We start from the raw sequence: 23,701 nt of genomic DNA on the forward strand, positions 1-23,701 counted from the left end.
CATGTGGAACGATGTCCGATAATAATTTTTGTTCTTTGTTGTTTGAATTAACGTCTGTGTTTTAATATCGCAAACTGACGTGGCAGTTTCACCTCTATGGATTCCAACTTTAAGGTCAGGGTCAAAAGGAGACATGAACTGGGTAATGGATAGACAGGTTGAGATATGACTAGAGGAGGGGTGTAATCTGAGGAGGAGGAAATAGAAGGTTCCTAGGAATATCTGTTCTGTAGAACTCTGATAGGTGAATGGAGGAGAGATACAGTTCCTAGGAATAAGTATTGTTTAGAACTCTGAATGGAGGAGAGATACAGTTCCTAGGAATATGTATTGTGTAGTACTCTGAATGGAGGAGAGATACAGTTCCTAGGAATATGTATTCTGTAGAACTCTGATAGGTGAATTTTTTGCCAACTTAACTGGAGAAAATGTATAAAAGAGACACTCAGCTCTTCGATGTGACACTTTCTCCCAGAGAAGACACTTTCACCCAGAGAAGACACTTTCTCCCAGAGAAGACACATTCTCCCAGAGAAGACACTTTCTCCCAGAGAAGACATTTTCTCCCAGAGAAGACACGTTCTCCCAGAGAAGACACATTCTCCCAGAGAAGACACATTCTCCCAGAGAAGACACATTCTCCCAGAGAAGACACTTTCTCCCAGAGAAGACACTTTCTCCCAGAGAAGACACGTTCTCCCAGAGAAGACACATTCTCCCAGAGAAGACACATTCTCCCAGAGAAGACACATTCTCCCAGAGAAGACACATTCTCCCAGAGAAGACACATTCTCCCAGAGAAGACACATTCTCCCAGAGAAGACACTTTCTCCCAGAGAAGACACATTCTCCCAGAGAAGACACATTCTCCCAGAGAAGACACATTCTCCCAGAGAAGACACATTCTCCCAGAGAAGACACGTTCACCCAGAGAAGACACTCCAGAACAGAGGAAGAACTCAACATCGCAGGTAAAGAAATGACTTCCAATGAAGGGTTCTGATGTGTATATGAGTATGTCTGTGTTACTATAAAGGGTGGTGGTGGGATACATGGGTTTCACTTGTTCCACTAACACCATAACACCTGATTCAGATGATCAAAGAATCAGAGTCTTCAATGTGGATCAGAATTGATGTAAGACGAAAACAAATTCATGACTAATGAAGTCCTCTAGGGGGCAGTGTTACCACTCCTGATGTGTGATAATGTCTTTTAGTGTTGTTTTTTCAGTTAACCAATTCATTTATATATGTTTATAATGAATCATTTGACTCAGACGAGACCAAATGTCTGTTTTAGTATCTGTTTAGGGTGTTTTTGTGCATCCTTGAAGTCATAATTTTATCAAGCCCTGTTTCCCCTTTAGGACACCTGTAGAAAATACTTAGTAAAGCTGGTCGCTGATTCCTTCATATGTTATACTTATCAGATGTCCTGGTCTTTGGTGTATTTAGTGTGTCATTTCATGCTTCATATGATGTGTTGACCAATGTCACTCTGTATTCTCACTTTACAGACACTTGTCTCCAACGACACAAAATGGCTTCTAAATACATCACAGAAATTGCAATCTCCACTAGCCCTGAAAAGGAGAAAGAGCTTCATGGCCAAGGCTATCAAAAGACAAATGTCAACCTCAACCAAGGCAATTCATCCACCACTAAAGTTTACATCTGGTTCAGAAATGGCAGTGGTGAACCCATCACCAGAGTCCAGTTTTCATTCACTGATAAAATGAAAGAGGACCTGAAAAAAGCAGGGTTCACTGAGCTCCCAGCAAACCTCAACTCTGGAACACACGGAGACGTCATCCAGCTGTGGTACCATAGTGGTGCAAGCCCTAAGTACGACATTCCCATTGAAGATCTCTTCCTCACCACTGATGAGAACAAAGAGGCCGCTCAATTCAAGCTCGGCTGGGAAAGGCTACCTTGCAATCTGAACCGCGGTAACCCAGGAGATTTCATCACCCTCTGGTTGAAGAGAAAGAGTGAGACCTACATCTGTGACGTTGCTGCCACCACCTCAGTTCAACAACACATGAACCTTTTCAAAGAGGGCTACATCCGGATGGATGAAGATCTCAATAGAGGTTCTGGAGGAAACCCCATCTTCCTCTGGTACCGTCAATCCACTGAAATGGGCGGCGGGATCACCGGGATGGATGCATCCATCAACCATGCACAGGATTCCATCCTACAGAACGCTGGTTTCACCGTGGTGAATGTTAACCTCAATGATGGAACAAGCGGTCAGCCAGTGATGGTCTGGTTCAAGAAAGTTGGATCTCTCCCGATCAAGGCCTTGACCGTTACATCCAACAACAAGGATGGTTGTCCTTATAAGGAGGCCGGCTTGATCCTCATCGATAAAAATCTGAATACTGGCAACAATGGTATGCCCCTCTACCTCTGGTATGGCAAATAAAACCCTGAGTTGGAGAGGCAGAATCAGCCCAAAATTGTGCCAGATATTAGCTTTTGCATGGCAATTTATCTGTTTAATTTTTAAATATTTTTCTGACACAATGTTAGCTTTTATGTCATAAAGTCACTGTCAGAGATCATTTAGAAAGTTTTCTTTAATGTTGTTTTCAATCAATTAACAATAGAATTATAGAAATTATATTTTAGCAGCAGGTTTAATTCTTCTGAATATACCAAGGGGTTGTAAGGTTTTATGTAGCATTGTGTTAGTCAGATATTATTTTGAAAAACCTGAGCAAAGTAATACAATTAAAATGATTCCTGTGTAACACTGATCATTATGTTAATCAATAAAGAAAGCATATCAAATGAGAACATTGTACCTTTTAATTCATTGAATGCTTGACCTTATCACAAAGGCCTGATAACACCTACTGTACATTATCATTTATATTATAATGACCAGGAATGGGAGAGTACAAAGCTCACAGATGCACATTAAGGTGGATAATGTAAGAATCTGATAACACCTACTGTACATTACCATGTCTATTATAATGACCAGGAATGGGAGAGGACAAAGCTCACAGATGCACATTAAGGTGGATAATGTAAGAATCTGATAAATAACATTCCTAAAGCTTTGTTTCACTGATAACTCACATTTGACAACGTCTGGGTGCCTTGCAGATTGTAGGATATGTTTCCTTTGACTTGATCATCAAGTAGTTACAGCTATCACTGCGATGCAGTGCCTTAGACCACGGCACCACTCGGGAGCCCCGTAACAGTATTCTCTCTTGATCGGAGATCCTTGAGTTTCCCAGCCGCCTGTCTAGGCTTTATGCCTGAGCCCGAAATCAACAAAGATAGAAATAATGTCATTGTTTTCAAATATGTATTATTGTCACTGACAGTTCAACTTAGCAACTCTAAATAGACACTTTTTAACTATACATGTCACAATTCCAAACCTAACAAAGCACAAACAGTCTATTTTCCGGCAATTTATCCGCTCCTTTTACCAGCATTGCTTTGCGTAGACTCCAGAAATATAGAATTGCTTTCTAATTTAAAGCTGTTGACTGCTGTGACGCTCGCGGACAGTCTGTTGTCTGTCATTCACTACCGTGCATTGTAATTCCAGTTTGTACACGCTCATTCACGTTTGGTTTGATTTGGCCTGAAGACTCACTGCTGGAGATGAGAGGTAAACCCTTTAACTTTAACGTATGGGGTTACATATGTCTGGAAATACGTTTTGGTCAACGTCCCTTTACAGTTGGCTTTTTTCATGCAGCTGTTGTGAATGTTGTATTTTTGTTATAAGAAAGCGCTCCAAGGATCCAAGAGAAAAATCGCCAGTGGTCAAGGCTCCAATTCCAGAATGTCCTTGCCAATGAATGAATGAATCTATGAGCTAAAACACCATGTTTCCTGGTATCGGTGACCACACAGTGGCTATAATCCTACAGGTGATTTAAAGTATTATGATGACAGTAACGTGTGTGTTGTAGGCCTGTTCTCAGCCATTTACCTTGATCTTCATGGTGCTGCGATCTCTTTCTGCCTGTGGTCACCGATACCAGGGAACATGGTGGTACCACCAGACAGGACATTGTTGGCGTACAGGTCCTCCGTATGTGGTTACCGATACCAGGGGACATGGTGGTACCACCAGATAGGACATTGTTGGTGTACAGGTCCTTACGGATGTCAATGTCACACTTCATGACGAACTCCATAACTTGCAGGGGGCGGCACAGCAGTTAGATCAGTGACAATAAACAAACTCCATAACCTGCACAGCAATTAACATGCCGTATCAACACTGTTTCAAGTTCTCCCTAATAACACATGTATTTAACCAGAATCTCCAGTGGCACAGCTAGCACTGCGATGCAGTGCCTTAGACCACTGCGCCACACGGGAGCCCCGTAACAGTATTCTCTCTTGAACGGAGTTCCTCGAGTTTCCCTGCCGCCTGGCTAGGCTATATTCCACAGAGGGCAGAGTATCTGACGGTTTTCATCTGCAATGAAAGGTAGCAGAGCTAAAGCAGTGTTTGTCAGACCAGGAAATATCCCAGAAATCGGTCTTCTGACGAAAACTTCTGTAGCGTCCGAACGGCCTACAAACTTATGACAACTCTGTGGAAAGAGGAGACTCTGACAAATACGATGGTGGTCTCTGTTTGTCTTTACAACCCCTACCAGTTTCAGAGGATTTGTGCCAACTTCTGTTTGTGGCGTCCAAACCGTCTGGTTTACAAACTAATGTGTCCCCACTGTGGAAAGAGGGTATTCTAGTTTTGCTCTATGACCCCCACAAGTGTCAAGGGCCTCGTCTGAACGTCATACAAACTTACAGAAGTATGGAGGCACAATCAGTAGAGATGGCGCCGACGGAGATGGTGGCCTCGCGACTAGCTCTTAGGAAACTTTGCAGTATTTTTTTGTTGTTGATGTATTCTATTTTACATTATTAGCTCAGGCAATGTTTTGTGTCATTACATACAGCCGGGAAAAACTATTGGATATCAGAGCGGCGGTAACTCACCAGAACTACCAGCATTACGACCAGGAATACGACACGGAAGCAGATCCTTGGTTCGCTCTCACCAAAGCAATTCAACTGATTCCAGAGGCCATCAAATAACTTTCCTGGACTTTATGCAAACTGGAAACCACATATCCAGAGGCTGCATTTATTGTAGCTGGGGATTTTAACAAAGCAAATATGGGACTAGGCTGCTGAAGTTCTATCAACATATTGACTGTAGTACTTGCACAGCTAAAACACTAGTTTGTTGGTATAATAGTTTGTTGGTCGTATTAGTTTGTTGGTCATATTAGTTTGTAGGTCACATTAGTTTGTAGTTCATATTAGTTTGTTGGTCATATTAGTTTGTTGGTATATTAGTTTGTATTAGTTTGTAGGTCGTATTAGTTTGTTGGTATATTTGTTTGTATTAGTTTGTAGGTCATATTAGTTTGTTGGAATATTTGTTTGTATTAGTTTGTAGGTCACATTAGTTTGTAGTTCATATTAGTTTGTTGGTATATTTTTTTGTAGGTCATATTAGTTTGTAGGTCATATTAGTTTGTAGGTCACATTAGTTTGTAGTTCATATTAGTTTGTTGGTCACATTAGTTTCTAGGTCATATTAGTTTGTATTAGTTTGTTGGTCATATTAGTTTGTAGGTCACATTAGTTTATATTAGTTTGTAGGTCATATTAGTTTGTAGGTCACATTAGTTTGTAGTTCATATTAGTTTGTTGGTCATATTAGTTTGTAGGTCATATTAGTTTGTTGGTCATATTAGTTTGTAGGTCATATTAGTTTGTAGGTCACATTAGTTTGTAGTTCATATTAGTTTGTTGGTCATATTAGTTTGTTGGTCATATTAGTTTGTAGGTCATATTAGTTTGTAGTTCATATTAGTTTGTTGGTCATATTAGTTTGTAGGTCATATTAGTTTGTATTAGTTTGTAGGTCATATTAGTTTGTAGGTCACATTAGTTTGTAGTTCATATTAGTTTGTTGGTCATATTAGTTTGTAGGTCATATTAGTTTGTAGGTCATATTAGTTTGTTGGTCATATTAGTTTGTAGTTCATATTAGTTTGTATTAGTTTGTAGGTCATATTAGTTTGTTGGTCATATTAGTTTGTAGGTCATATTAGTTTGTAGGTCATATTAGTTTGTTGGTCATATTAGTTTGTAGGTCATATTAGTTTGTTGGTCATATTAGTTTGTTGGTCATATTAGTTTGTAGGTCATATTAGTTTGTTGGTCATATTAGTTTGTAGGTCATATTAGTTTGTATTAGTTTGTTGGTCATATTAGTTTGTAGGTCATATTAGTTTGTTGGTATATTTTTTTGTAGGTCATATTAGTTTGTAGGTCATATTAGTTTGTAGGTCATATTAGTTTGTTGGTCATATTAGTTTGTAGGTCATACTAGTTTGTAGGTCACATTAGTTTGTAGTTCATATTAGTTTGTTGGTCATATTAGTTTGTAGGTCATATTAGTTTGTAGGTCATATTAGTTTGTTGGTCATATTAGTTTGTAGTTCATATTAGTTTGTATTAGTTTGTAGGTCATATTAGTTTGTTGGTCATATTAGTTTGTAGGTCATATTAGTTTGTAGGTCATATTAGTTTGTTGGTCATATTAGTTTGTAGGTCATATTAGTTTGTTGGTCATATTAGTTTGTTGGTCATATTAGTTTGTAGGTCATATTAGTTTGTTGGTCATATTAGTTTGTAGGTCATATTAGTTTGTATTAGTTTGTTGGTCATATTAGTTTGTAGGTCATATTAGTTTGTAGGTCACATTAGTTTGTAGGTCATATTAGTTTGTTGGTCATATTAGTTTGTAGTTCATATTAGTTTGTAGTTCATATTAGTTTGTATTAGTTTGTTGGTATATTAGTTTGTATTAGTTTGTAGGTCGTATTAGTTTGTTGGTATATTTGTTTGTATTAGTTTGCAGGTCATATTAGTTTGTTGGTATATTTGTTTGTATTAGTTTGTAGGTCACATTAGTTTGTAGTTCATATTAGTTTGTTGGTCATATTAGTTTGTAGGTCATATTAGTTTGTAGTTCATATTAGTTTGTAGGTCACATTAGTTTGTAGTTCATATTAGTTTGTAGGTCATATTAGTTTGTAGGTCATATTAGTTTTTTGGTCGTATTAGTTTGTAGGTCGTATTAGTTTGTAGGTCGTATTAGTTTGTAGGTCGTATTAGTTTGTTGGTCGTATTAGTTTGTAGGTCATATTAGTTTGTAGGTCATATTAGTTTGTAGTTCATATTAGTTTGTAGTTCATATTAGTTTGTTGGTCATATTAGTTTGTAGGTCATATTAGTTTGTAGGTCATATTAGTTTGTAGGTCATATTCGTTTGTTGGTATATTAGTTTGTTGGTCATATTAGTTTGTTGGTCGTATTAGTTTGTTGGTCGTATTAGTTTGTAGGTCGTATTAGTTTGTAGGTCGTATTAGTTTGTTGGTCGTATTAGTTTGTAGGTCGTATTAGTTTGTAGGTCATATTAGTTCGTAGGTCATATTAGTTTGTTGGTCATATTAGTTTGTAGGTCATATTAGTTTGTAGGTCATATTAGTTTGTAGGTCATATTAGTTTGTAGGAAGTATTAGTTTGTTGGTCATATTAGTTTGTAGATCATATTAGTTTGTAGGTCATATTAGTTTGTTGGTCATATTAGTTTTTAGGTCATATTAGTTTGTTGGTCGTATTAGTTTTGTTGGTCGAATTAGTTTGTTGGTCATATTAGTTCACATTAGTTTGTTGGTCATATTAGTTTGTAGGTCATATTAGTTTGTTGGTCATATTAGTTTGTTGGTCATATTAGTTTGTAGTTCATATTAGTTTGTTGGTCGTATTAGTTTGTTGGTCGTATTAGTTTGTTGGTATATTAGTTTGTAGGTCATATTAGTTTGTAGGTCATATTAGTTTGTTGGTCGTATTAGTTTGTAGGTCATATTAGTTTGTAGGTCGTATTAGTTTGTAGGTCATATTAGTTCGTAGGTCATATTAGTTTGTTGGTCATATTAGTTTGTAGGTCATATTAGTTTGTAGGTCATATTAGTTTGTAGGTCATATTAGTTTGTAGGAAGTATTAGTTTGTTGGTCATATTAGTTTGTAGATCATATTAGTTTGTAGGTCATATTAGTTTGTTGGTCATATTAGTTTTTAGGTCATATTAGTTTGTTGGTCGTATTAGTTTGTTGGTCGAATTAGTTTGTTGGTCATATTAGTTCACATTAGTTTGTTGGTCATATTAGTTTGTAGGTCATATTAGTTTGTTGGTCATATTAGTTTGTTGGTCATATTAGTTTGTAGTTCATATTAGTTTGTAGTTCATATTAGTTTGTAGGTCATATTAGTTTGTTGGTATATTAGTTTGTAGGTCATATTAGTTTGTAGGTCGAATTAGTTTGTAGGTCGTATTAGTTTGTAGGTCGTATTAGTTTGTTGGTCGTATTAGTTTGTTGATCGTATTAGTTTGTTGATCGTATTAGTTTGTTGATCGTATTAGTTTGTAGGTCATATTAGTTTGTTGGTCGTATTAGTTTGTTGATCGTATTAGTTTGTTGATCGTATTAGTTTGTTGGTCGTATTAGTTTGTAGGTCATATTAGTTTGTTGGTCGTATTAGTTTGTTGATCGTATTAGTTTGTTGATCGTATTAGTTTGTAGGTCATATTAGTTTGTTGGTCATATTAGTTTGTTGGTCGTATTAGTTTGTTGGTCGTATTAGTTTGTTGATCGTATTAGTTTGTAGGTCATATTAGTTTGTTGGTCGTATTAGTTTGTTGATCGTATTAGTTTGTTGATCGTATTAGTTTGTTGGTCGTATTAGTTTGTAGGTCATATTAGTTTGTAGGTCGTATTAGTTTGTAGGTCGAATTAGTTTGTTGATCGTATTAGTTTGTAGGTCGTATTAGTTTGTAGGTCGAATTAGTTTGTAGGTCGTATTAGTTTGTAGGTCGTATTAGTTTGTAGACCGAATTAGTTTGTTGATCGTATTAGTTTGTAGGTCGTATTAGTTAGTAGGTGGTATTAGTTTGTAGGTCGTATTAGTTTGTAGACCGAACCGTTCGGACGCGACAGACATTTTCATGAGAAGACAGATTTTCAGGATGTCTCATGGTCTGACAAACAACACTCCAGCTCTGACACTTTTCACTAAAGATGCGGAATTGCGACATCGGCTGATGTGGTGGATTGAGACACATCCAACCCAATATCTCTAAACAGACAGATTGTATTATTTTATTATGTTAATTACATTTCCGCAGGGCCCCAAACCTTTTAGGCTAAGGATTAAGAAACAAAATTGTTTAAAGAAAATGGTGATAAAGAAAATATACCAGGTTGCAAAATTGTTGGGAAGAGATTTCCATTGTATCAATTCCTTGGAACATGATTTATGAACTGATACATAAAATGACCCCTGATTCAAAACTTAGAGTGTTTCATTTGTAATTATTATACAACATTCTCTCAACCAATAGAATGTTATATATATGGGGGATACAACCATCCCAGCTCTGCAGATTTTGCTGTGAGGAGGTAGAGTCATTAGATCACTTATTTTGGTAAATCCCTGCTGCAGTGTGTGCAAACCTGGTCAAGAACTACAGGAAACGTATGATCTCTGTAATTGCAAACAAAGGTTTCTGTACCAAATTTTAAGTTCTGCTTTTCTGATGTATCAAATACTTATGTCATGCAATAAAATGCAAATTAATTACTTAAAAATCATACAATGTGATTTTCTGGATTTTTGTTTTAGATTCCGTCAGGGGCAAAATAATACATAAAGAAAATATAATAAAAATATATATATGAGGGATTGGAAATGATGCAGACAATTACACTGATAGAAGCCACTATCTATCTGCAATATTAAATATGATCTACCCTCTAAAACAATATGTATATATAAATAACAAATGCTAAATCATAGTACATACTCTGCTGTTCTATTGTTCAGGTAATCATGTGGAACGATGTCCGATCATAATTTTTGTTCTTTGTTGTTTGAATTAACGTCTGTGTTTTAATATCGCAAACTGACGTGGCAGTTTCACCTCTATGGATTCCAACTTTAAGGTCAGGGTCAAAAGGAGACATGAACTGGGTAATGGATAGACAGGTTGAGATATGACTAGAGGAGGGGTGTAATCTGAGGAGGAGGAAATAGAAGGTTCCTAGGAATATCTGTTCTGTAGAACTCTGATAGGTGAATGGAGGAGAGATACAGTTCCTAGGAATAAGTATTGTTTAGAACTCTGAATGGAGGAGAGATACAGTTCCTAGGAATATGTATTGTGTAGTACTCTGAATGGAGGAGAGATACAGTTCCTAGGAATATGTATTCTGTAGAACTCTGATAGGTGAATTTTTTGCCAACTTAACTGGAGAAAATGTATAAAAGAGACACTCAGCTCTTCGATGTGACACTTTCTCCCAGAGAAGACACTTTCACCCAGAGAAGACACTTTCTCCCAGAGAAGACACTTTCTCCCAGAGAAGACATTTTCTCCCAGAGAAGACACATTCTACCAGAGAAGACACTTTCTCCCAGAGAAGACACATTCTCCCAGAGAAGACATTTTCTCCCAGAGAAGACACATTCTACCAGAGAAGACACTTTCTCCCAGAGAAGACACTTTCTCCCAGAGAAGACACATTCTCCCAGAGAAGACACTTTCTCCCAGAGAAGACACTTTCTCCCAGAGAAGACACATTCTCCCAGAGAAGACACATTCTCCCAGAGAAGACACATTCTCCCAGAGAAGACACATTCACCCAGAGAAGACACTTTCTCCCAGAGAAGACACATTCTCCCAGAGAAGACACATTCTCCCAGAGAAGACACATTCTCCCAGAGAAGACACATTCTCCCAGAGAAGACACATTCACCCAGAGAAGACACTCCAGAACAGAGGAAGAACTCAACATCGCAGGTAAAGAAATGACTTCCAATGAAGGGTTCTGATGTGTATATGAGTATGTCTGTGTTACTATAAAGGGTGGTGGTGGGATACATGGGTTTCACTTGTTCCACTAACACCATAACACCTGATTCAGATGATCAAAGAATCAGAGTCTTCAATGTGGATCAGAATTGATGTAAGACGAAAACAAATTCATGACTAATGAAGTCCTCTAGGGGGCAGTGTTACCACTCCTGATGTGTGATAATGTCTTTTAGTGTTGTTTTTTCAGTTAACCAATTCATTTATATATGTTTATAATGAATCATTTGACTCAGACGAGACCAAATGTCTGTTTTAGTATCTGTTTAGGGTGTTTTTGTGCATCCTTGAAGTCATAATTTTATCAAGCCCTGTTTCCCCTTTAGGACACCTGTAGAAAATACTTAGTAAAGCTGGTCGCTGATTCCTTCATATGTTATACTTATCAGATGTCCTGGTCTTTGGTGTATTTAGTGTGTCATTTCATGCTTCATATGATGTGTTGACCAATGTCACTCTGTATTCTCACTTTACAGACACTTGTCTCCAACGACACAAAATGGCTTCTAAATACATCACAGAAATTGCAATCTCCACTAGCCCTGAAAAGGAGAAAGAGCTTCATGGCCAAGGCTATCAAAAGACAAATGTCAACCTCAACCAAGGCAATTCATCCACCACTAAAGTTTACATCTGGTTCAGAAATGGCAGTGGTGAACCCATCACCAGAGTCCAGTTTTCATTCACTGATAAAATGAAAGAGGACCTGAAAAAAGCAGGGTTCACTGAGCTCCCAGCAAACCTCAACTCTGGAACACACGGAGACGTCATCCAGCTGTGGTACCATAGTGGTGCAAGCCCTAAGTACGACATTCCCATTGAAGATCTCTTCCTCACCACTGATGAGAACAAAGAGGCCGCTCAATTCAAGCTCGGCTGGGAAAGGCTACCTTGCAATCTGAACCGCGGTAACCCAGGAGATTTCATCACCCTCTGGTTGAAGAGAAAGAGTGAGACCTACATCTGTGACGTTGCTGCCACCACCTCAGTTCAACAACACATGAACCTTTTCAAAGAGGGCTACATCCGGATGGATGAAGATCTCAATAGAGGTTCTGGAGGAAACCCCATCTTCCTCTGGTACCGTCAATCCACTGAAATGGGCGGCGGGATCACCGGGATGGATGCATCCATCAACCATGCACAGGATTCCATCCTACAGAACGCTGGTTTCACCGTGGTGAATGTTAACCTCAATGATGGAACAAGCGGTCAGCCAGTGATGGTCTGGTTCAAGAAAGTTGGATCTCTCCCGATCAAGGCCTTGACCGTTACATCCAACAACAAGGATGGTTGTCCTTATAAGGAGGCCGGCTTGATCCTCATCGATAAAAATCTGAATACTGGCAACAATGGTATGCCCCTCTACCTCTGGTATGGCAAATAAAACCCTGAGTTGGAGAGGCAGAATCAGCCCAAAATTGTGCCAGATATTAGCTTTTGCATGGCAATTTATCTGTTTAATTTTTAAATATTTTTCTGACACAATGTTAGCTTTTATGTCATAAAGTCACTGTCAGAGATCATTTAGAAAGTTTTCTTTAATGTTGTTTTCAATCAATTAACAATAGAATTATAGAAATTATATTTTAGCAGCAGGTTTAATTCTTCTGAATATACCAAGGGGTTGTAAGGTTTTATGTAGCATTGTGTTAGTCAGATATTATTTTGAAAAACCTGAGCAAAGTAATACAATTAAAATGATTCCTGTGTAACACTGATCATTATGTTAATCAATAAAGAAAGCATATCAAATGAGAACATTGTACCTTTTAATTCATTGAATGCTTGACCTTATCACAAAGGCCTGATAACACCTACTGTACATTATCATTTATATTATAATGACCAGGAATGGGAGAGTACAAAGCTCACAGATGCACATTAAGGTGGATAATGTAAGAATCTGATAACACCTACTGTACATTACCATGTCTATTATAATGACCAGGAATGGGAGAGGACAAAGCTCACAGATGCACATTAAGGTGGATAATGTAAGAATCTGATAAATAACATTCCTAAAGCTTTGTTTCACTGATAACTCACATTTGACAACGTCTGGGTGCCTTGCAGATTGTAGGATATGTTTCCTTTGACTTGATCATCAAGTAGTTACAGCTATCACTGCGATGCAGTGCCTTAGACCACGGCACCACTCGGGAGCCCCGTAACAGTATTCTCTCTTGATCGGAGATCCTTGAGTTTCCCAGCCGCCTGTCTAGGCTTTATGCCTGAGCCCGAAATCAACAAAGATAGAAATAATGTCATTGTTTTCAAATATGTATTATTGTCACTGACAGTTCAACTTAGCAACTCTAAATAGACACTTTTTAACTATACATGTCACAATTCCAAACCTAACAAAGCACAAACAGTCTATTTTCCGGCAATTTATCCGCTCCTTTTACCAGCATTGCTTTGCGTAGACTCCAGAAATATAGAATTGCTTTCTAATTTAAAGCTGTTGACTGCTGTGACGCTCGCGGCCAGTCTGTTGTCTGTCATTCACTACCGTGCATTGTAATTCCAGTTTGTACACGCTCATTCACGTTTGGTTTGATTTGGCCTGAAGACTCACTGCTGGAGATGAGAGGTAAACCCTTTAACTTTAACGTATGGGGTTACATATGTCTGGAAATACGTTTTGGTCAACGTCCCTTTACAGTTGGCTTTTTTCATGCAGCTGTTGTGAATGTTGTATTTTTGTTATAAGAAAGCGCTCCAAGGATCCAAGAGAAAAATCGCCAGTGGTCAAGGCTCCAATTCCAGAATGTCCTTGCCAATGAATGAATGAATCTATGAGCTAAAACACCATGTTTCCTGGTATCGGTGACCACACAGTGGCTATAATCCTACAGGTGATTTAAAGTATTATGATGACAGTAACGTGTGTGTTGTAGGCCTGTTCTCAGCCATTTACCTTGATCTTCATGGTGCTGCGATCTCTTTCTGCCTGTGGTCACCGATACCAGGGAACATGGTGGTACCACCAGACAGGACATTGTTGGCGTACAGGTCCTCCGTATGTGGTTACCGATACCAGGGGACATGGTGGTACCACCAGATAGGACATTGTTGGTGTACAGGTCCTTACGGATGTCAATGTCACACTTCATGACGAACTCCATAACTTGCAGGGGGCGGCACAGCAGTTAGATCAGTGACAATAAACAAACTCCATAACCTGCACAGCAATTAACATGCCGTATCAACACTGTTTCAAGTTATCCCTAATAACACATGTATTTAACCAGAATCTCCAGTGGCACAGCTAGCACTGCGATGCAGTGCCTTAGACCACTGCGCCACACGGGAGCCCCGTAACAGTATTCTCTCTTGAACGGAGTTCCTCGAGTTTCCCTGCCGCCTGGCTAGGCTATATTCCACAGAGGGCAGAGTATCTGACGGTTTTCATCTGCAATGAAAGGTAGCAGAGCTAAAGCAGTGTTTGTCAGACCAGGAAATATCCCAGAAATCGGTCTTCTGACGAAAACTTCTGTAGCGTCCGAACGGCCTACAAACTTATGACAACTCTGTGGAAAGAGGAGACTCTGACAAATACGATGGTGGTCTCTGTTTGTCTTTACAACCCCTACCAGTTTCAGAGGATTTGTGCCAACTTCTGTTTGTGGCGTCCAAACCGTCTGGTTTACAAACTAATGTGTCCCCACTGTGGAAAGAGGGTATTCTAGTTTCGCTCTATGACCCCCACAAGTGTCAAGGGCCTCGTCTGAACGTCATACAAACTTACAGAAGTATGGAGGCACAATCAGTAGAGATGGCGCCGACGGAGATGGTGGCCTCGCGACTAGCTCTTAGGAAACTTTGCAGTATTTTTTTGTTGTTGATGTATTCTATTTTACATTATTAGCTCAGGAAATGTTTTGTGTCATTACATACAGCCGGGAAAAACTATTGGATATCAGAGCGGCGGTAACTCACCAGAACTACCAGCATTACGACCAGGAATACGACACGGAAGCAGATCCTTGGTTCGCTCTCACCAAAGCAATTCAACTGATTCCAGAGGCCATCAAATAACTTTCCTGGACTTTATGCAAACTGGAAACCACATATCCAGAGGCTGCATTTATTGTAGCTGGGGATTTTAACAAAGCAAATATGGGACTAGGCTGCTGAAGTTCTATCAACATATTGACTGTAGTACTTGCACAGCTAAAACACTAGTTTGTTGGTATAATAGTTTGTTGGTCGTATTAGTTTGTTGGTCATATTAGTTTGTAGGTCACATTAGTTTGTAGTTCATATTAGTTTGTTGGTCATATTAGTTTGTTGGTATATTAGTTTGTATTAGTTTGTAGGTCGTATTAGTTTGTTGGAATATTTGTTTGTATTAGTTTGTAGGTCATATTAGTTTGTTGGTATATTTGTTTGTATTAGTTTGTAGGTCACATTAGTTTGTAGTTCATATTAGTTTGTAGGTCATATTAGTTTGTTGGTATATTTTTTTGTAGGTCATATTAGTTTGTAGGTCATATTAGTTTGTAGGTCACATTAGTTTGTAGTTCATATTAGTTTGTTGGTCACATTAGTTTCTAGGTCATATTAGTTTGTATTAGTTTGTTGGTCATATTAGTTTGTAGGTCACATTAGTTTGTATTAGTTTGTAGGTCATATTAGTTTGTAGGTCACATTAGTTTGTAGTTCATATTAGTTTGTTGGTCATATTAGTTTGTAGGTCATATTAGTTTGTTGGTCATATTAGTTTGTAGGTCATATTAGTTTGTAGGTCACATTAGTTTGTAGTTCATATTAGTTTGTTGGTCATATTAGTTTGTTGGTCATATTAGTTTGTAGGTCATATTAGTTTGTAGTTCATATTAGTTTTTTGGTCGTATTAGTTTGTAGGTCGTATTAGTTTGTAGGTCGTATTAGTTTGTTGGTCGTATTAGTTTGTTGGTATATTAGTTTGTAGGTCATATTAGTTTGTAGTTCATATTAGTTTGTTGGTCATATTAGTTTTTTAGGTCATATTAGTTTGTAGGTCATATTAGTTTGTTGGTATATTAGTTTGTTGGTCATATTAGTTTGTTGGTCGTATTAGTTTGTTGGTCGTATTAGTTTGTAGGTCGTATTAGTTTGTAGGTCGTATTAGTTTGTTGGTCGTATTAGTTTGTTGGTATATTAGTTTGTAGGTCATATTAGTTTGTTGGTCGTATTAGTTTGTTGGTCGTATTAGTTTGTTGGTATATTAGTTTGTAGGTCATATTAGTTTGTAGGTCATATTAGTTTGTTGGTCGTATTAGTTTGTAGGTCATATTAGTTTGTAGGTCGTATTAGTTTGTAGGTCATATTAGTTCGTAGGTCATATTAGTTTGTTGGTCATATTAGTTTGTAGGTCATATTAGTTTGTAGGTCATATTAGTTTGTTGGTCATATTAGTTTGTAGGTCATATTAGTTTGTAGGTCATATTAGTTTGTTGGTCATATTAGTTTGTTGGTCATATTAGTTTGTAGGTCATATTAGTTTGTTGGTCATATTAGTTTGTAGGTCATATTAGTTTGTAGGTCATATTAGTTCGTAGGTCATATTAGTTTGTAGGTCATATTAGTTTGTTGGTCATATTAGTTTGTAGGTCATATTAGTTTGTAGGTCATATTAGTTTGTTGGTCATATTAGTTTGTAGGTCATATTAGTTTGTAGGTCATATTAGTTTGTTGGTCATATTAGTTTGTAGGTCATATTAGTTTGTAGGTCATATTAGTTTGTAGGTCGTATTAGTTTGTAGGTCATATTAGTTCGTAGGTCATATTAGTTTGTTGGTCATATTAGTTTGTAGGTCATATTAGTTTGTAGGTCATATTAGTTTGTAGGAAATATTAGTTTGTTGGTCATATTAGTTTGTAGATCATATTAGTTTGTAGGTCATATTAGTTTGTTGGTCATATTAGTTTTTAGGTCATATTAGTTTGTTGGTATATTAGTTTTTAGGTCATATTAGTTTTTAGGTCGTATTAGTTTGTTGGTCGAATTAGTTTGTTGGTCATATTAGTTCACATTAGTTTGTTGGTCATATTAGTTTGTAGGTCATATTAGTTTGTTGGTCATATTAGTTTTTAGGTCATATTAGTTTGTTGGTCGTATTAGTTTGTTGGTCGAATTAGTTTGTTGGTCATATTAGTTCACATTAGTTTGTTGGTCATATTAGTTTGTAGGTCATATTAGTTTGTTGGTCATATTAGTTTGTTGGTCATATTAGTTTGTAGTTCATATTAGTTTGTAGTTCATATTAGTTTGTAGGTCATATTAGTTTGTTGGTATATTAGTTTGTAGGTCGTATTAGTTTGTAGGTCGTATTAGTTTGTAGGTCATATTAGTTTGTAGGTCGAATTAGTTTGTAGGTCGTATTAGTTTGTAGGTCGTATTAGTTTGTAGGTCGTATTAGTTTGTTGGTCGTATTAGTTTGTTGATCGTATTAGTTTGTTGATCGTATTAGTTTGTTGATCGTATTAGTTTGTAGGTCATATTAGTTTGTTGGTCGTATTAGTTTGTTGATCGTATTAGTTTGTTGATCGTATTAGTTTGTTGGTCGTATTAGTTTGTAGGTCGTATTAGTTTGTTGGTCGTATTAGTTTGTAGGTCATATTAGTTTGTTGGTCGTATTAGTTTGTTGGTCGTATTAGTTTGTTGATCGTATTAGTTTGTAGGTCATATTAGTTTGTTGGTCGTATTAGTTTGTTGATCGTATTAGTTTGTTGATCGTATTAGTTTGTTGGTCGTATTAGTTTGTAGGTCATATTAGTTTGTAGGTCGTATTAGTTTGTAGGTCGAATTAGTTTGTTGATCGTATTAGTTTGTAGGTCGTATTAGTTTGTAGGTCGTATTAGTTTGTAGGTCGAATTAGTTTGTTGATCGTATTAGTTTGTAGGTCGTATTAGTTTGTAGGTCGAATTAGTTTGTAGGTCGTATTAGTTTGTAGGTCGTATTAGTTTGTAGACCGAATTAGTTTGTTGATCGTATTAGTTTGTAGGTGGTATTAGTTTGTAGGTCGTATTAGTTTGTAGACCGAACCGTTCGGACGCGACAGACATTTTCATGAGAAGACAGATTTTCAGGATGTCTCATGGTCTGACAAACAACACTCCAGCTCTGACACTTTTCACTAAAGATGCGGAATTGCGACATCGGCTGATGTGGTGGATTGAGACACATCCAACCCAATATCTCTAAACAGACAGATTGTATTATTTTATTATGTTAATTAGATTTCCGCAGGGCCCCAAACCTTTTAGGCTAAGGATTAAGAAACAAAATTGTTTAAAGAAAATGGTGATAAAGAAAATATACCAGGTTGCAAAATTGTTGGGAAGAGATTTCCATTGTATCAATTCCTTGGAACATGATTTATGAACTGATACATAAAATGACCCCTGATTCAAAACTTAGAGTGTTTCATTTGTAATTATTATACAACATTCTCTCAACCAATAGAATGTTATATATATGGGGGATACAACCATCCCAGCTCTGCAGATTTTGCTGTGAGGAGGTAGAGTCATTAGATCACTTATTTTGGTAAATCCCTGCTGCAGTGTGTGCAAACCTGGTCAAGAACTACAGGAAACGTATGATCTCTGTAATTGCAAACAAAGGTTTCTGTACCAAATTTTAAGTTCTGCTTTTCTGATGTATCAAATACTTATGTCATGCAATAAAATGCAAATTAATTACTTAAAAATCATACAATGTGATTTTCTAGATTTTTGTTTTAGATTCCGTCAGGGGCAAAATAATACATAAAGAAAATATAATAAAAATATATATATGAGGGATTGGAAATGATGCAGACAATTACACTGATAGAAGCCACTATCTATCTGCAATATTAAATATGATCTACCCTCTAAAACAATATGTATATATAAATAACAAATACTAAATCATAGTACATACTCTGCTGTTCTATTGTTCAGGTAATCATGTGGAACGATGTCCGATAATAATTTTTGTTCTTTGTTGTTTGAATTAACGTCTGTGTTTTAATATCGCAAACTGACGTGGCAGTTTCACCTCTATGGATTCCAACTTTAAGGTCAGGGTCAAAAGGAGACATGAACTGGGTAATGGATAGACAGGTTGAGATATGACTAGAGGAGGGGTGTAATCTGAGGAGGAGGAAATAGAAGGTTCCTAGGAATATCTGTTCTGTAGAACTCTGATAGGTGAATGGAGGAGAGATACAGTTCCTAGGAATAAGTATTGTTTAGAACTCTGAATGGAGGAGAGATACAGTTCCTAGGAATATGTATTGTGTAGTACTCTGAATGGAGGAGAGATACAGTTCCTAGGAATATGTATTCTGTAGAACTCTGATAGGTGAATTTTTTGCCAACTTAACTGGAGAAAATGTATAAAAGAGACACTCAGCTCTTCGATGTGACACTTTCTCCCAGAGAAGACACTTTCACCCAGAGAAGACACTTTCTCCCAGAGAAGACACTTTCTCCCAGAGAAGACATTTTCTCCCAGAGAAGACACATTCTACCAGAGAAGACACTTTCTCCCAGAGAAGACACATTCTCCCAGAGAAGACACATTCTCCCAGAGAAGACACATTCTCCCAGAGAAGACACATTCTCCCAGAGAAGACACATTCTCCCAGAGAAGACACATTCTACCAGAGAAGACACTTTCTCCCAGAGAAGACACATTCTCCCAGAGAAGACACATTCACCCAGAGAAGACACTCCAGAACAGAGGAAGAACTCAACATCGCAGGTAAAGAAATGACTTCCAATGAAGGGTTCTGATGTGTATATGAGTATGTCTGTGTTACTATAAAGGGTGGTGGTGGGATACATGGGTTTCACTTGTTCCACTAACACCATAACACCTGATTCAGATGATCAAAGAATCAGAGTCTTCAATGTGGATCAGAATTGATGTAAGACGAAAACAAATTCATGACTAATGAAGTCCTCTAGGGGGCAGTGTTACCACTCCTGATGTGTGATAATGTCTTTTAGTGTTGTTTTTTCAGTTAACCAATTCATTTATATATGTTTATAATGAATCATTTGACTCAGACGAGACCAAATGTCTGTTTTAGTATCTGTTTAGGGTGTTTTTGTGCATCCTTGAAGTCATAATTTTATCAAGCCCTGTTTCCCCTTTAGGACACCTGTAGAAAATACTTAGTAAAGCTGGTCGCTGATTCCTTCATATGTTATACTTATCAGATGTCCTGGTCTTTGGTGTATTTAGTGTGTCATTTCATGCTTCATATGATGTGTTGACCAATGTCACTCTGTATTCTCACTTTACAGACACTTGTCTCCAACGACACAAAATGGCTTCTAAATACATCACAGAAATTGCAATCTCCACTAGCCCTGAAAAGGAGAAAGAGCTTCATGGCCAAGGCTATCAAAAGACAAATGTCAACCTCAACCAAGGCAATTCATCCACCACTAAAGTTTACATCTGGTTCAGAAATGGCAGTGGTGAACCCATCACCAGAGTCCAGTTTTCATTCACTGATAAAATGAAAGAGGACCTGAAAAAAGCAGGGTTCACTGAGCTCCCAGCAAACCTCAACTCTGGAACACACGGAGACGTCATCCAGCTGTGGTACCATAGTGGTGCAAGCCCTAAGTACGACAATCCCATTGAAGATCTCTTCCTCACCACTGATGAGAACAAAGAGGCCGCTCAATTCAAGCTCGGCTGGGAAAGGCTACCTTGCAATCTGAACCGCGGTAACCCAGGAGATTTCATCACCCTCTGGTTGAAGAGAAAGAGTGAGACCTACATCTGTGACGTTGCTGCCACCACCTCAGTTCAACAACACATGAACCTTTTCAAAGAGGGCTACATCCGGATGGATGAAGATCTCAACAGAGGTTCTGGAGGAAACCCCATCTTCCTCTGGTACCGTCAATCCACTGAAATGGGCGGCGGGATCACCGGGATGGATGCATCCATCAACCATGCACAGGATTCCATCCTACAGAACGCTGGTTTCACCGTGGTGAATGTTAACCTCAATGATGGAACAAGCGGTCAGCCAGTGATGGTCTGGTTCAAGAAAGTTGGATCTCTCCCGATCAAGGCCTTGACCGTTACATCCAACAACAAGGATGTTTGTCCTTATAAGGAGGCCGGCTTGATCCTCATCGATAAAAATCTGAATACTGGCAACAATGGTATGCCCCTCTACCTCTGGTATGGCAAATAAAACCCTGAGTTGGAGAGGCAGAATCAGCCCAAAATTGTGCCAGATATTAGCTTTTGCATGGCAATTTATCTGTTTAATTTTTAAATATTTTTCTGACACAATGTTAGCTTTTATGTCATAAAGTCACTGTCAGAGATCATTTAGAAAGTTTTCTTTAATGTTGTTTTCAATCAATTAACAATAGAATTATAGAAATTATATTTTAGCAGCAGGTTTAATTCTTCTGAATATACCAAGGGGTTGTAAGGTTTTATGTAGCATTGTGTTAGTCAGATATTAATTTGAAAAACCTGAGCAAAGTAATACAATTAAAATGATTCCTGTGTAACACTGATCATTATGTTAATCAATAAAGAAAGCATATCAAATGAGAACATTGTACCTTTTAATTCATTGAATGCTTGACCTTATCACAAAGGCCTGATAACACCTACTGTACATTATCATTTATATTATAATGACCAGGAATGGGAGAGTACAAAGCTCACAGATGCACATTAAGGTGGATAATGTAAGAATCTGATAACACCTACTGTACATTACCATGTCTATTATAATGACCAGGAATGGGAGAGGACAAAGCTCACAGATGCACATTAAGGTGGATAATGTAAGAATCTGATAAATAACATTCCTAAAGCTTTGTTTCACTGATAACTCACATTTGACAACGTCTGGGTGCCTTGCAGATTGTAGGATATGTTTCCTTTGACTTGATCATCAAGTAGTTACAGCTATCACTGCGATGCAGTGCCTTAGACCACGGCACCACTCGGGAGCCCCGTAACAGTATTCTCTCTTGATCGGAGATCCTTGAGTTTCCCAGCCGCCTGTCTAGGCTTTATGCCTGAGCCCGAAATCAACAAAGATAGAAATAATGTCATTGTTTTCAAATATGTATTATTGTCACTGACAGTTCAACTTAGCAACTCTAAATAGACACTTTTTAACTATACATGTCACAATTCCAAACCTAACAAAGCACAAACAGTCTATTTTCCGGCAATTTATCCGCTCCTTTTACCAGCATTGCTTTGCGTAGACTCCAGAAATATAGAATTGCTTTCTAATTTAAAGCTGTTGACTGCTGTGACGCTCGCGGCCAGTCTGTTGTCTGTCATTCACTACCGTGCATTGTAATTCCAGTTTGTACACGCTCATTCACGTTTGGTTTGATTTGGCCTTAAGACTCACTGCTGGAGATGAGAGGTAAACCCTTTAACTTTAACGTATGGGGTTACATATGTCTGGAAATACGTTTTGGTCAACGTCCCTTTACAGTTGGCTTTTTTCATGCAGCTGTTGTGAATGTTGTATTTTTGTTATAAGAAAGCGCTCCAAGGATCCAAGAGAAAAATCGCCAGTGGTCAAGGCTCCAATTCCAGAATGTCCTTGCCAATGAATGAATGAATCTATGAGCTAAAACACCATGTTTCCTGGTATCGGTGACCACACAGTGGCTATAATCCTACAGGTGATTTAAAGTATTATGATGACAGTAACGTGTGTGTTGTAGGCCTGTTCTCAGCCATTTACCTTGATCTTCATGGTGCTGCGATCTCTTTCTGCCTGTGGTCACCGATACCAGGGAACATGGTGGTACCACCAGACAGGACATTGTTGGCGTACAGGTCCTCCGTATGTGGTTACCGATACCAGGGGACATGGTGGTACCACCAGATAGGACATTGTTGGTGTACAGGTCCTTACGGATGTCAATGTCACACTTCATGACGAACTCCATAACTTGCAGGGGGCGGCACAGCAGTTAGATCAGTGACAATAAACAAACTCCATAACCTGCACAGCAATTAACATGCCGTATCAACACTGTTTCAAGTTCTCCCTAATAACACATGTATTTAACCAGAATCTCCAGTGGCACAGCTAGCACTGCGATGCAGTGCCTTAGACCACTGCGCCACACGGGAGCCCCGTAACAGTATTCTCTCTTGAACGGAGTTCCTCGAGTTTCCCTGCCGCCTGGCTAGGCTATATTCCACAGAGGGCAGAGTATCTGACGGTTTTCATCTGCAATGAAAGGTAGCAGAGCTAAAGCAGTGTTTGTCAGACCAGGAAATATCCCAGAAATCGGTCTTCTGACGAAAACTTCTGTAGCGTCCGAACGGCCTACAAACTTATGACAACTCTGTGGAAAGAGGAGACTCTGACAAATACGATGGTGGTCTCTGTTTGTCTTTACAACCCCTACCAGTTTCAGAGGATTTGTGCCAACTTCTGTTTGTGGCGTCCAAACCGTCTGGTTTACAAACTAATGTGTCCCCACTGTGGAAAGAGGGTATTCTAGTTTTGCTCTATGACCCCCACAAGTGTCAAGGGCCTCGTCTGAACGTCATACAAACTTACAGAAGTATGGAGGCACAATCAGTAGAGATGGCGCCGACGGAGATGGTGGCCTCGCGACTAGCTCTTAGGAAACTTTGCAGTATTTTTTTGTTGTTGATGTATTCTATTTTACATTATTAGCTCAGGAAAT

General features: G+C 38.2%; 3 protein-coding genes across 3 annotated transcripts; all 3 read left to right on the plus strand.

The window, feature by feature from the left end:
* The first annotated feature begins 133 nt into the window (after positions 1-133).
* Positions 134-2,801, plus strand: LOC139567150 (uncharacterized). The gene is made up of 3 exons (XM_071388629.1): positions 134-142; positions 476-971; positions 1,520-2,801. The coding sequence occupies exons 1-3, from the start codon at positions 134-136 to the stop codon at positions 2,428-2,430; spliced, it is 1,416 nt and encodes a 471-aa protein (XP_071244730.1). The 3' UTR covers positions 2,431-2,801.
* A 7,868-nt stretch (positions 2,802-10,669) lies between these two features.
* On the plus strand, positions 10,670-12,763 carry LOC139567156 (uncharacterized). Its single transcript, XM_071388635.1, has 2 exons — positions 10,670-10,930; positions 11,479-12,763. The coding sequence occupies exon 2, from the start codon at positions 11,502-11,504 to the stop codon at positions 12,387-12,389; it is 888 nt and encodes a 295-aa protein (XP_071244736.1). The 5' UTR covers positions 10,670-10,930; positions 11,479-11,501; the 3' UTR covers positions 12,390-12,763.
* A 6,315-nt stretch (positions 12,764-19,078) lies between these two features.
* LOC139567151 (uncharacterized) lies at positions 19,079-21,553 on the plus strand. The gene is made up of 3 exons (XM_071388630.1): positions 19,079-19,087; positions 19,421-19,745; positions 20,294-21,553. Exons 1-3 carry the CDS (start codon positions 19,079-19,081, stop codon positions 21,202-21,204), a joined length of 1,245 nt encoding a protein of 414 aa, XP_071244731.1. The 3' UTR covers positions 21,205-21,553.
* The last annotated feature ends 2,148 nt before the right edge of the window (positions 21,554-23,701 follow it).

This window comes from Salvelinus alpinus, unplaced genomic scaffold (assembly GCF_045679555.1).
Source record: "Salvelinus alpinus unplaced genomic scaffold, SLU_Salpinus.1 scaffold_56, whole genome shotgun sequence".
Taxonomy (NCBI): Eukaryota; Metazoa; Chordata; class Actinopteri; order Salmoniformes; family Salmonidae; genus Salvelinus; species Salvelinus alpinus.

What these genes read in the sequence shown, in the direction of transcription:
- LOC139567150 (XM_071388629.1), top strand. An exon ending in GGAAGAACTCAACATCGCAG is followed by an intron (nt 972 to 1,519) that starts GTAAAGAAATGA and finishes CTCACTTTACAG; the next exon opens with ACACTTGTCTCCAACGACAC.
- LOC139567156 (XM_071388635.1), top strand. Translation starts at nt 11,502, where the DNA reads ATGGCTTCTAAATACATCACAGAAATTGCAATCTCCACTAGCCCTGAA.
- LOC139567151 (XM_071388630.1), top strand. An exon ending in GGAAGAACTCAACATCGCAG is followed by an intron (nt 19,746 to 20,293) that starts GTAAAGAAATGA and finishes CTCACTTTACAG; the next exon opens with ACACTTGTCTCCAACGACAC.